This window comes from Medicago sativa, chromosome 3 (assembly GCF_051527215.1).
Source record: "Medicago sativa cultivar Bolivia chromosome 3, Bolivia_mono, whole genome shotgun sequence".
NCBI lineage: Eukaryota > Viridiplantae > Streptophyta > Magnoliopsida > Fabales > Fabaceae > Medicago > Medicago sativa.
Window position 1 is genome coordinate 10827068 of NC_140751.1, and position 12941 is coordinate 10840008.

Below are 12941 nucleotides of genomic sequence, written 5' to 3' on the forward strand. Positions count from 1 at the left end.
GTTTTGGCTCAAGAAACATGAAGAACTAGACACAAACAATCCAAATGCCTAAAACCAATTGCCATTATCTATTTGAGCAACGAATTAAGGGATAATAACGAATATATGGAGTTGCAAAACATAAAAACACTAAAATTAGAACAAAACTATCTTACATTCTAAAATATAGGTGATGGGAATTTGAGAGACACCTAAGCATTCATCCGAGATCCGATTAGCATGCGGTTGAAGCTGCATGAAGTCATGTAGTCGAAAGAGATCTAGCGTACAATTAATATCAGACAATCCAAATTTAAAACAAATTTTTCCTTATTATTTAAACTACTAATATAAATTTAGATATTTTAATCTTGATCGAACGACCAAATCTATCCTAACATCATAATTGCATTAAGTTTTGACTACATAAAATCTAAATCTTCTTTCTAACACATTTTCTCACTTTCTTACAGTTGTATGGTTTTCTATTCTTTTAGGAGCCAAAATCGGAATCCACAAAACCTAGAGTTGAATGGAATCCAATTGAACAAAACAAACAAACAAAAACAAAGAAAAAAAGAGAGAGAGAAAAAAAAAAACGAATTTTTTTGAAACAAAAAAGAAAAGAAAGAAAAAAACAAAAACAAAAATTTACATTGGTTCCAAAGAAACGTTTTGGTTTCCTCGTCAAACAAAACAACAACGTTGTCTCCTCCACAATCTAAACACAACCTATTATTGTTGTTGTTACACACAACAACGTTAGAAAAAAACATAAAAATTTAGTCATGTGTTTGGTTTCAACATTTTGATTTGATTTCGTACATTGTTGTCATTGTTTCAAAATTTGGGGTGTTTTTAATTTCTGGGTTTGATGCTAAATTTCATTCTACAACAATTTTTACATCTGGGTTTCTTCATTGAGGAAGAAAAATTGAATCTTTATAATTTCTGGGTTTGATGCAGAAATGCATTCTGCAGCATTATTTTCATCTGGGTTTCTTCATTGAGATATAAAAATCAAATCTTTTTCATTTGGGTATTGATGGATGAAGGTGTTTGAAAATTGTAGATTTTCAAAGTGGAGACTTTCAAGAGAATGAGCAGGGAGCTGAATGGCATTGTTAAAGCCTGGGAATCAACAGTTAGGAAATCAGCAACTGCAAAGAAAAGGGCAAACAGCATTTTCAAACCAATGTCTGTAGCCAATGTAGATGATGAAGATGACGACGACAAACAATCGTCGTCATCGTCTTCACAAGAGGTAAGTCATGTTGAAAAGACTATGCCTAATGGTGATTTTTACACAGGACAATGGCTTGATAAGTTTCCACATGGTCAAGGTAAGTATCTTTGGATTGATGGTTGTATGTATGTAGGTGAATGGATTCAAGGTTTTACAATGGGGAAAGGTAGGTTTAGTTGGCCTAGTGGTGCTACGTATGAAGGTGAATTCAAGACTTGTTATATGCATGGTAAAGGGACTTATATAGGTTCATCTGGTGATACTTATAAAGGGAATTGGGTTATGAATTTGAAAAATGGGGAGGGTAATGAGAGTTATCCTAATGGTGATTTTTATGATGGTGAGTGGAAAAAGGGTGTGCAAAATGGACATGGTAGGTATCAATGGAAAAATGGTAACCATTATATTGGTCAATGGAGGAATGGTTTGTTCAATGGGAACGGTACAATGATGTGGCAAAATGGGAATAGGTATGATGGTTGTTGGGAAAATGGTTTGCCGAAAGGGAATGGTACGTTTAGGTGGTCTGATGGTAGTTTTTATGTCGGTGTTTGGAGTAAAGATCCGAAAGAACAAAGTGGTACTTATTATCCATCTGGTTCTAGTGATGCTCATCTTGAATGGGATCCTCAAGAGGTTTTCACCGTTGAGTTGATTGAATGTATGATTTGTCCTTGTGAGGACATTACGACATATCCTTCGGACAAGATATTGAATTGGCCGGGTTTAGAGGAAGATAAAGGAACAGAAAAACCGATTCATAAGAAAGGAACTCGTGGTAATGGGAAGCCTAGACGGAGTTCAGCTGATGGAAGGCTTAGTAATCATAGCTCTGAAGGAGGTAGAAAATCTGCATTTGATGAGTTGGGAGGCAATTCTGTTCAAAGCTGGAATAAATCGCCGCGGTTGAGAATAAAAGCTCCTAAAAGACCAGGAGAGACTATATCTAAAGGACATAAAAACTATGAGCTTATGTTGAATCTGCAACTAGGTATCAGGTATACTGATCAGAAAAATTGTTGTTTTCATGTATTTTGTTTACTCAGCATCTTTATGGTGTCGCTGAGCTTAATTATTGTGTTTGGTTCTGCAGTAATAGACATTGATTTTTAATGAACTGATTTTGTAATAGAGATTCTTGCTATTGTACCAATAAGAAAGAGATTCTCGCTAAAAGTGAGCTGATTTTTAAGCGATTTATGTCTGAATACATGTATATAAAAGGGGGTTGCACGATAAATTAGAGGCTAAAAGTCAATTGTAGAGGCAAAAACTTCAAATTCTAGCTTAAGTTAGAATCAATTCTGGAGGCCAAATCAATTTTATTCGATAATATCAAAACATATCAAAATCAATTCCCCAACTTTTGGAATTAATTTTTCCTCCTCCAAAAGCGAAACCAAACATAGTGTTTTTTTTTTTTCCTTTTCTTATTGTTTCTGAGTGATACTTGTATTGTACTAGTATTTTAACCCGTAAAGCCCTCGTGGAGAATATATATTAAAATTTCCTCATGAAAACTCAGTAACTGTTGTAATTTGGTAACATTAACACTGATAGCTATATGGTGCAGTGATGAATTTCACATTGTAGCAAATAAATTTCCTTCCTTGATTCTAATTTTCACTGCACATTTACTAATTTCTTGTACCATAGCACAGACATTCCGTTGGAAGACCTGCTCCAAGTGCATCACTTGATTTGAAGTCTTCTGCATTTGATCCAAAAGAGAAAGTTTGGACTAGATTTCCACCAGAAGGATCCAAGCATACGCCACCTCACCCTTCATGCGAATTTAGATGGAAAGACTACTGTCCGGTAGTATTCAGGTATATATAGGATTGAATGATCAGTTTTCTATTTATGTCAGCAAAAATTTTGTCCTAACTAGATGAACGAATCATGCTCTGTAACATAATCTACGAAGTGTTTACTTGTTGAGAGTAACTCTTGAAATTTATGTTCTAAAAATATTTTTCAGTTTTCGAGTTCTAAAATTTATGTTCATTTTAAGTTGCTAACACGGAGATGAAAGGCTGAAGTAGTGAACAATTGTGATAGAGAGAAGATAGAGGGTAGGCAGAATGCATTTTCAGAAACAACGAAAACAATGTTTTAGTATTTTCGAAATTTCTAAAAAATCTAGATCTGTTTTCAGAATTTGTAAAAGAAGCATTTTTCGAAGCCTCTTGTGCATGGTTGATATTGCAATTGTTTCTTAACCTAGTATTACAAATAGTCTAAATTCACAGAACATGAGGGTGTATTTGATTGCATTTTTATTTTCAGGGCTCTCAGAAAGCTGTTCAAAGTTGATCCTGCTGATTACATGATATCAATATGTGGGAATGAAGCTCTTCGGGAACTCTCATCTCCTGGAAAAAGTGGAAGCTTTTTCTATTTGACGAACGATGACCGGTATATGATCAAAACCATGAAGAAAGCAGAAGTAAAAGTGAGTTCCATTTTCATTGGCTAGATATAATATAAGCCTTTTTTATCAATTCTCTCAACCCTTCACTTTATATGCTTATAAAAGAACAAAAATTACGATAGATTTAGAAATATGAAAGTTTGTCATAAATATGTATTAGTCCACTTTGATGTGATAGTTTTCACATGATGCCTGCATTGCATTATAAAGATCATTAATCTACTGAATCATATTTCAATCGAAAAATTATTACATGATTGCAGGTTTTTCTGAAAATGCTTCCTGCTTATTATAAACACGTCCGGGCTTTTGAGAATACGCTGGTCACGAAGTTCTTCGGCCTCCATTGTGTAAAACTAACAGGAAGTGCACAAAAGAAGGTAATGTCTAGGTGTTTATAAACTTTTAATTTGGTATAAAAATAAAACTTTGATTCTTAATCAGTCACATTTCATTAAATTTCAGGTTCGCTTTGTCATAATGGGAAATATATTTTGTTCTCAATATGTCATCCATAGACGGTTTGACTTGAAAGGTTCGACGTTTGGTCGCACTACTGATAAACCGGAGGCAGAAGTAGAGCCAACAACAACACTAAAGGATCTTGACTTAAATTTTATATTTCGGTTGCAGAAGTCTTGGTTCGAAGAATTTTGCAGGTGAATTTCTTGCTTAGTGCTTGTTCTGCCACTATTTATGTGTGCCTGTAGCATGTAGGACACCACACTTTACAAGTTTTGGTTTCATTAAACGTATTATTGGCTTCTTGGGACAAAAAGTCCGTTTTGAAGTTATTGGTGGAAAGTCAATGCTAACCGTGAACAAAATGACCTTATTTTAGCCTTCTTCTGAAATGTAATTTATTATTATGTCTTTACTTTTGAATTTTGGTGCCACTTTGGCTTTACATTGGAACTTCGATGCCATTTTTGCTCGGATTCAATGAATGAAAGAATTATGGTTTCACTTTAAAAAGATAAAGAACCTGTTTGAAACTTTAAATATAAGTTAGAAGGCCTCCCTAATACAGTTTTTCCTATCAAATATTTGTAATTTAGTTGATCATATTTCTTTTTCTTTTATTTTTGACGTCGGAGATATTTCTATACATGCCTTCATGCAGACAAGTTGATAGGGACTGTGACTTTCTTCAACATGAAAGAATTATGGATTACAGTATGTTGGTTGGTCTTCACTTTCGAGATACAAGTCCTAGTGGCAATGTTACACCTTGCAGTCGCAGTTCGGGAGCTCACACGCCATCTGAATTCGATGATGGAGGCCCCCGTCTTTCAGGAGTGGATGCAGATCATCTCATCGTAGATCCTAGTCGGTATATTTTCAATCAACTCATCTTTGCAGTTTCAATTATTTTGAGAACTTTAGTTTTCGCTGTTTACACATGAATCCAATTAGACCAAACATAAAATATTTTCTGTTATTGAACTCTTTCACTTTTACACTGTTTGATTCTCATACATTTTTATTCATTTTTTGTATTGTGTTGTATGTTTTAGGTGGATTCAATTAGGTATAAACATGCCAGCGCGAGCCGAAATGGCTTTGCGGAAAAGCACATGTGAAAGTCCTCAGTTGGTTGGTGAACCAACCGGAGAGATGTATGATATTATCATCTTTTTTGGCATCATAGACATATTACAAGGCTACGATATTAGTAAAAAGCTTGAGCATGCTTACAAATCAATGCAATACGATCCAACTTCAATCTCAGCCGTTGATCCAAGGCTATACTCGAAACGCTTTCGCGATTTCATCTTCAGAGTTTTTGTAGAGGACACTTAAAAGGGCGTAGTTTTGATGCTAAACATTCATCTTGCGGCATGTGACCATCCATGTATAGCTGTGACAAATCGAGCGACTGACACATTGAATGGAGGAACTATATTGCGATATGATAGGCCGGCGATGTTTCTAAAGTTCGTTGATTTTCCGGTCTCCAAAATGAGCTATACTCACAACAAATGTATGTTGTAAACTTGCAGCTTAGATCAATGTTGTTCTCAAATTGTAAATGAATCAACAAAAGGGATAAGCAACATTGGAAATGATTCATTCTGTAGTCTCCAAAATGAGGCCTATGGTATTTGGTGCTGAAAAAAAAATGTACAGATGAGGTGGTGCACAAATAGCTGTGTCAAAAAAAAAAATGATGATTCTTAGGCATGTTCCATGATGTTATGGTTTTGTATGTTCCATGAACATTACTTTTGTGTGGTTGAGAATCATTATAAAGATAGTCACATAGTTTTACATGTCATATGAAATCACACATGAAATAATCTAGTCCTAAAAAAGGGTGTGTTATTCATTTGTTTTTTTGAACAGTTAAAACTTTAGTAACATGGAATTGTTTCATCTACTTATGATCAATATATAAAATGAAAGCTATTAAGTCACAGATAATTTGATATTTAAAGTCTAATCTGCATTAAAATAAAATAATTGTAATTTTAATACATCTATATTCATATATCATAATTACATGATGTTATTATATATCATGCAAAAATGATGTTGGAGGACTATATATCAGAGCAATCTTTCCATTTCCAAAAGTTTATAGAAACTTTTGGGAAGATTGCATATATCATATATCATAATACATCATAGTCTTCCCAAAAGTTTCTAGCAAATTATTTTTTTTTAAAAATGAACTGAACAATTCAGCAGGTGGAATCATGAACCGATACAATTTAGTGGCTCCGTCTCTGGTGGGAGACCTGAATAGGTCTCCTACGGTAGGAGAGATAGTTTTTTTTTGTTTGAACAGTTTGGTGGACGTTTCATCTTAATTTGAATAGTTTAAAGCAATTGAACCGTGATCTAAAGGTCTCATCGATTCAATTTTTTTTATTTATAAGTTTGTACTAGTTCCCTCTTTATATTGATTTTCCATATTTTCACAATTAAATACTATTTTCTATTATATCATTGACAGTTTTGAAAGCTTTTCTACTGATTAAGACCATAAAATCTAGTGTAAGACCATAAAATCTAGTGAATCGACTAAAGTTAAAAACTTCAGTTAAACATTGGATATAAAATCTTTGCAACATTAATGTCCCTGATCTAATACATGAAATTTAACAAAGGGACCATTAAGCTTTAAGTCTGCAAGTAAGCAATTAGGGACTGGGAGGATTAATTTACACAATTAAAGTGGAATATGGTTAGTTTTCTCAACAAAACGGCATAATAAAACGTCCATTCTTTGCTGGTTCATGAAACTGGATCCATCACCTGAAATTAACATACAAAAAGTTAAGATATTGTTAGTCCTAAAATTCACCTACAATAATAGAGCATTAAAGAATTTTTAAAAAAAGCAATGTATGAACAAACGGTAACATTGTATATCAACCAATGTTGTGTTTCTATCCTAGCTCTTCTCATTTCATTCGATGTTTTAAAAACCGGACCGAAGATTGAACCGACGAAGCTTTCAGGTCATTATATGATTGGTTAAATAAATAAGTAAAAAGTTGTAAACAAAGTAAACACAAAAAGTTTAAGGTACAACCAAACATCAAACTAACTAACAAACTGGATGGTTATCAACCAATTCAATCATGAACTCGCTGATTCGGTCCGGTTTTTAAAACATTACTTTCACTACAAACTTTCTCTCATTTCTTTAATCAGTTGGCATGTTTGCTTTGGTCAATATCACTCTTTCTTTTCAATGACGTTTCATTCTTGTAACAACTATGGAAACTAAGACAAGCATATAGCAAGACATAGATTTCTAAATTAAGCAAAATATGTTAGGAGTGCATAGCCTTCATCTATGTGCAAGACGTGACACTAAACAAATTGATGTTATGTTAGGTAAAATATTTCCATTTAGGTAAGGTAATAGACAATAAATAAATTGAGGGGGCATTGCTGTTTGATTACATATTTCATTGCAAGAAACAATAATGGTTGTCTTTTCATTCATCAAGATTGAAGTCAAACCAAATTTGAAATAAATGAGATGAATTCTCAACATCCCATCAAACAAATGTTGCAGTTAAATGGTGACAACCTTGGTCTACACCAAGGTAGATGTGTTTGATGAATGACATTAAAACCTTCCTAGTCCTATGTTTACTAGTGTTTGAATTATAAAAATTAAGGGCTAGTAGTAGCTTTTTTGTGGGGAGGGGCTATGTAACTAGTTAGTAGTATTGAATTATAGCAATGAAATGTCTAAAATAAAATATTATAGATATGAGATGTATAATTCTATGGTAAATAGAAAATTGATCAAGTATTTTATCATTTGATCAATTACCCCTTTAAATATCAAAATGTCACATCAATTTATAACACTAAAAAAATTGGGTAAAATTGTACTATATTGAAGAGATGGAGATTGGAATGCAATAAATTTATTTAGTCAAAACTAACTATTTCTCTCCTAGTTAATTAAAGTTTCTTTAAAATGCTCCTAATATAATTTAACTTTTTGTATTTATGATCCAATTCATTTATTAATTTTTTTTGTATTTATGGAGATTGGAATGCAATAAAATTTTACAAATGTAAGAGTTCTATATACTTTGTAACAAAATAATATATATATATATATATATATATATATATATATATATATATACTCCCTCCGGTCACTATTATAAGCAAAAAACTATTTTTTAGGTTCATTGAATAAATGATGTATGTGGTCTATATTAATGATCACATACATCATTCATTCAATGAACCTAAAAAGTAGTTTTTTTGCTTATAATAGTGACAGGAGGGAGTATATAGTAAGTAACAAGAGAGTAGTATCTAAAGAAATGTAACCAAAAAATAAAGTATCTAAAGAAAAAGCAACACCTCTATACTAAGCAGTTCATTAATTAAAATGTGGAAGTTTAGGCTGTGGTTGTGGAAATGTCACACTGATGACAGAATATTAGGGATAGTGGAATTTTACTAATACACACTCATATAATGGACATTGAGAAGTGCACCATTCCTACCTTTTTTTTAATGGTTGTCCATTGATTTTCCAAGTGATATTTTTAGAGTGACTCTAAATCCCCTCTAAACTGTTCCTTTACCCTTCCTTTACAAGTGCAATAATATTTTATACACTATAGACTTCACTTTTGGTAATATATGTTTGAATCTCAATAGTAAAATATGGAGTAAATTAAAAGGAAAAGTGTACACCCTCCGGTCACTGATATAAGCAAAAATGCACTTTCTAGGTTCATTCAATAAATGATGTATGTAGCCTATAATAAAGACTACATACATCGTTAATTGAATGAACCTAGAAATTGGATTTTTGCTTATATTAGTGACCGGAGGGTGTAGAAAGTTAGTGTGTACAAAAGTTACAACATTAGTCTTTGTTATTTTTTTGATTAGTTCACTGTTCATTGATCAATCAGTTGATGACAATGATACCATCTCAAACGTTTAAATTCAGAAAACACAAAAATGTATAAGCTTTTGCTTTTTTAATTTTGTTGTAAATGCATGTCCAACTTTCTTAACAATAAATAAACAGCTAGTAAATCTTTCCACTACTACTCTGGTCTCGAATATAAGTAGAAAAAAAACTCAAATAAAGTTGAATTATCTGGTTAATCAGATATATCAACTTTGTTAGACTTTTTTTTGTTATATTTAAGACCGGAGAAAATAATTCACAAAGAAGCTTTTAAGTCCAAACAAGAAAAGTCATGTCATTTCAAAAACCAAGACATAATGTTGGATATCTCAGATTAACTAGTGATATAACCAAAATAGTGATCATAAGGAGAAGTTATCCTAACTGCATGAACTAGCTTCTGAGTTGAATTTAACTCAAATCAAATTCTAAAATAGTAGGAAAATAATACAATTCAATTATTAAGCCTAATATCAATTCAAAAAAAAAAAATCAATTGTGCATGAGGGGGAATATTGGAGAAAAATATGGGCCAAAAAATTTGTTGCAATACAAGTTGTGAGGTGATGCATTTACCCACACCACACACTTCCCATCACACCATAGTTTTCACTTTTTAGTTTCTACTATCTCATTATTATAGTGGTTACATTTTACATTATTGGTACACTGGTTTGGCAGAATTCCCATCAAAGTGAAGTGATGCATTTTCAAAGATGTGCAATGTTCAACTAGGTATGACAATGGGCCCACACCCTTGAGGGTTCATTCAAATCTACTTCAAATTTGATGGAAAAATCAATTTTGCTTGAGCGTTGAAATTGAGTTTTCTCCTATGAAGCACGGATATAGGCACCGACAGCGGACACGACATGGATACTGACACGTCGATACCATTAATAATTTGAGAAAATCACATAATTTAGTGTAATTATATGTGTCGGTATCAGACACGATACATATCCGACACCAGGACACACCTAATCCGAGGAGTGTCCATGCTTCATACCTTTTTTCTGATATTCAAAGTAGGGGATGGGGATGACGATGAAGGTATTGATACCTACTCCAACCGCAAAGGGAAATACTTCAGTGCCATAGCAATTGGTGCCATTGTGCCATAGAACCAATCACATTCCGCCACATATCTAAATCTTTTAAGATTCCCTTCACCTTTTGTGGTTTGTGTGGACAGAAATCAATGGCACCGTGCCATTATGGCACGGAAGTGCTGCCCAACCGGAAACCCAAACCTTTCCGGCTAGTAAAAACTTTTTTGTTTATTTTATTACTGTCTTATAATTATAGTTTTATATTTTTATATATAATGGCGGGGCGGGAAACCTGACTCCATCGAAGGTGGGGATGGATATCTATTTTCCGATCCGTCAGGGATCGGTTCTAGGGATGTAAAACTGACTCGCCCCTAACCACCCCGTTGCCATACCTACAAGCTAGCATTTTTTCACAAAATCTTTTAAATATCAAAGTTTTTTTCTCTTTTTTAAATGCTAAAGTTATATCAACTTATTTGAACAATATAACAAATAGGGTACAAAATGTTACTACTTTAAATTAAATCAAAGTCCAATTATGTACCTGATAAGCAATCTTCATGGCTAGCTAGCAGAAGCAGGGTAAGCATTATTGTTTGGAACACCAATTGCAGAAGAACATTCACCATTCTTTCCACTACAATTATTTCCCAATTGAAGTTCTGAAACACAAGGCATTGGATTTTTCCCATCAACACCATGATCATAGAGAAACCCTTTGAAAACATGGCCACTAATATGAACTGTAGCCAAGTAAGCAAATTCATCTTCACCATTGCCAATAGCAGTTACTCTATGGCACCTGAATACAGCTGGTGCATGAACATGACCTGGTAAACCCTCTTTGAAACCTGCATCTGCAATTCAACAGAATTTTCATTTCAGCAACCTTAATTTCATGTGGTCCTCAAAGACACTTAAATTCCTCTTATCATATAATTTTATGGTATTAAATTTAAATTATGCTAATAAATTACATCAATTTGGATAGTTGTTTGGGCTACCGTTAAAGGATCGGAATTCAAACCCTGATCAAGGAGAAAATACAACCATAACAACTAATGTATTAATATTTGTCTATGAAAAAGACTAATTGACTACATTATTACATATACTAAAGATCCATAATCGTTGCGGTCACGATAACCACGCATTCACATAGTCATACGATATTATTCATTTGAGTTTAATTAGACAATTTGCATTCTAATTTCATAAAACAAATTCAAAACACGAATTGTTTGATCAAGATCAAACGATACAAATTTCCAACCGCGTGATTGCATGAATCCAGCCAATCCATTAATGAACAAATTAATGTTCCTTGTGTTTACAAGACTAATGTGACATCAAATATAAAAAAACATATAGTCTATGTTTGGTATTACAATTAAATGTCAGAATCATGATGATCCACTTGATTTTCAAAAAGCAGGCCATTGAGACTCTATAGCTTCTGCAAAATCGCGGCATCGTGATACCAGACATACACATAGACTATACATGTTTGGAATCACAGTGAATTTTACGAAATGAGAGCAATACTGTAATTTTGAAGTATAGTGATTCTACCAAATTCCTTTTCAATCTAAACATTTAAAAATCATAAAAAGAAAAAAAATGAAAAGAAAAAGTAAGTGAAAGTACCTTGGTGACAAGAGCTAGTAGCAAAACTCTTTGGTGTAGTACCATTAGAGTTAGAGCTATGAGAAGTAGCAGCAGCATTTTGTGATGACCCTAATAAACCTTTTTGTCTCTTAACACCAGAACAACCCTCACCATCACCACCACCACCACCACCACCACCGGCAAACATCTCCACCTCCCTTTCCCGACGACGTGTCGAAGGAATCCAAGTACTCTTCAAATGAGTACTACAATCATAACCACGTCCCTTACAACAAGTCCTACATCTTCTAAACACACAATCTTTCTTAGCCCTATTACCACAATCTTGACAAACTCTATACTCAGAACCATACACACCATTTTCTTCACTCTCCATCATAGCCATTTTGCCATGATTCTCTTCTTCAGTGATCACTCCTTTTTTTGGAAGATTCACTACTTCAGGACACATCCTAAGGTTCCAAAAATTGTTATTGTTACTAGGATTTTCTTGAACTTCATTGTTTTGAGGTTGTTGTTGTTGTGGCATGCAAGGTGTAGCAGTGAGAAGTGGAAAAATGCCAAAACCAACACTTAAGGAAGCTGATGAAGGTAAAGAGTGGTTTGAATTGTGATCATGTGAAATGGGTTGGTTTTGGTTTTGGTTTTGGTTTTGATTTTGTTGATGATGATGTTGAAGAGAAGAAGGTGATGGAGCTATGAGAACTAGGTCTCTAAGACCTAACATACTCATTGGAACAAGTTACAAATTCTTTGAGATTTTGAGGTTTTTGGAGAAAGAGGATATTGTTTTGTGTTATTGAGGTGTTGTTGATTTATATAGAGAATGGGAATGGGAAGAGAACAGAACAGAGCACTATGGTTCCATTCTTTTGATGCAAAATATGTTTGAATTTTCTATAAAGAAAAGTTACAAAAATAGATAATTTGTGATCTATGCTTTGCAGCTATAGTCTTCTTTTTTACTATTAAGAAATATTATTTTAGATTAAAGGATTATACCTCAAAATAAAAAAATAAAGTGAAGATCATTAAAAAAAAATTGGTTTAATTTTGCTTATAACAAAACATAAAATATAAAATAATCCATGATATTTTCGTACTTGAGATAAAATAATTTCTTTGTTATGATAAGTCAAAGACTAACTTTAACTTGTCTTGGGCATAAAAATATTTAAATTAGTTTGA

General features: G+C 33.1%; 2 protein-coding genes across 3 annotated transcripts; one reads left to right on the plus strand and one right to left on the minus strand.

Annotated features, from left to right (window-relative positions):
• The first annotated feature begins 444 nt into the window (after positions 1-444).
• On the plus strand, positions 445-5988 carry LOC146935655 (phosphatidylinositol 4-phosphate 5-kinase 6-like). 2 transcript variants are annotated; one of them, XM_085750782.1, is made up of 8 exons: positions 1109-1243; positions 1359-2223; positions 2887-3054; positions 3515-3680; positions 3923-4039; positions 4125-4318; positions 4783-4992; positions 5177-5988. In XM_085750782.1, exons 2-8 carry the CDS (start codon positions 1382-1384, stop codon positions 5460-5462), a joined length of 1983 nt encoding a protein of 660 aa, XP_085606908.1. In that variant the 5' UTR covers positions 1109-1243; positions 1359-1381; the 3' UTR covers positions 5463-5988. The 2 variants fall into 2 exon arrangements, with proteins under 2 accessions (XP_085606907.1, XP_085606908.1); XM_085750781.1 differs by having other exon boundaries at positions 445-2223.
• Positions 5989-6675: 687 nt separating this feature from the next.
• LOC146935656 (protein LATERAL ROOT PRIMORDIUM 1-like) lies at positions 6676-12652 on the minus strand. Its single transcript, XM_085750783.1, has 3 exons — positions 11772-12652; positions 10669-10981; positions 6676-6920 (listed from the first exon to the last, which is right to left on the minus strand). The coding sequence occupies exons 1-2, from the start codon at positions 12484-12486 to the stop codon at positions 10689-10691; spliced, it is 1008 nt and encodes a 335-aa protein (XP_085606909.1). The 5' UTR covers positions 12487-12652; the 3' UTR covers positions 6676-6920; positions 10669-10688.
• Between the last annotated feature and the right edge of the window lie 289 nt (positions 12653-12941).

Coding starts and splice junctions, on each gene's coding strand:
- LOC146935655 (XM_085750781.1), top strand. CDS start 1,079: ATGAGCAGGGAGCTGAATGGCATTGTTAAAGCCTGGGAATCAACAGTT. Junction 3,055..3,514: donor TACTGTCCGGTAGTATTCAG/GTATATATAGGA, acceptor TTTTATTTTCAG/GGCTCTCAGAAAGCTGTTCA. Junction 4,319..4,782: donor TGGTTCGAAGAATTTTGCAG/GTGAATTTCTTG, acceptor GCCTTCATGCAG/ACAAGTTGATAGGGACTGTG.
- LOC146935656 (XM_085750783.1), bottom strand. CDS start 12,486: ATGAGTATGTTAGGTCTTAGAGACCTAGTTCTCATAGCTCCATCACCT. Junction 10,982..11,771: donor TACTAGCTCTTGTCACCAAG/GTACTTTCACTT, acceptor GTTGAATTGCAG/ATGCAGGTTTCAAAGAGGGT.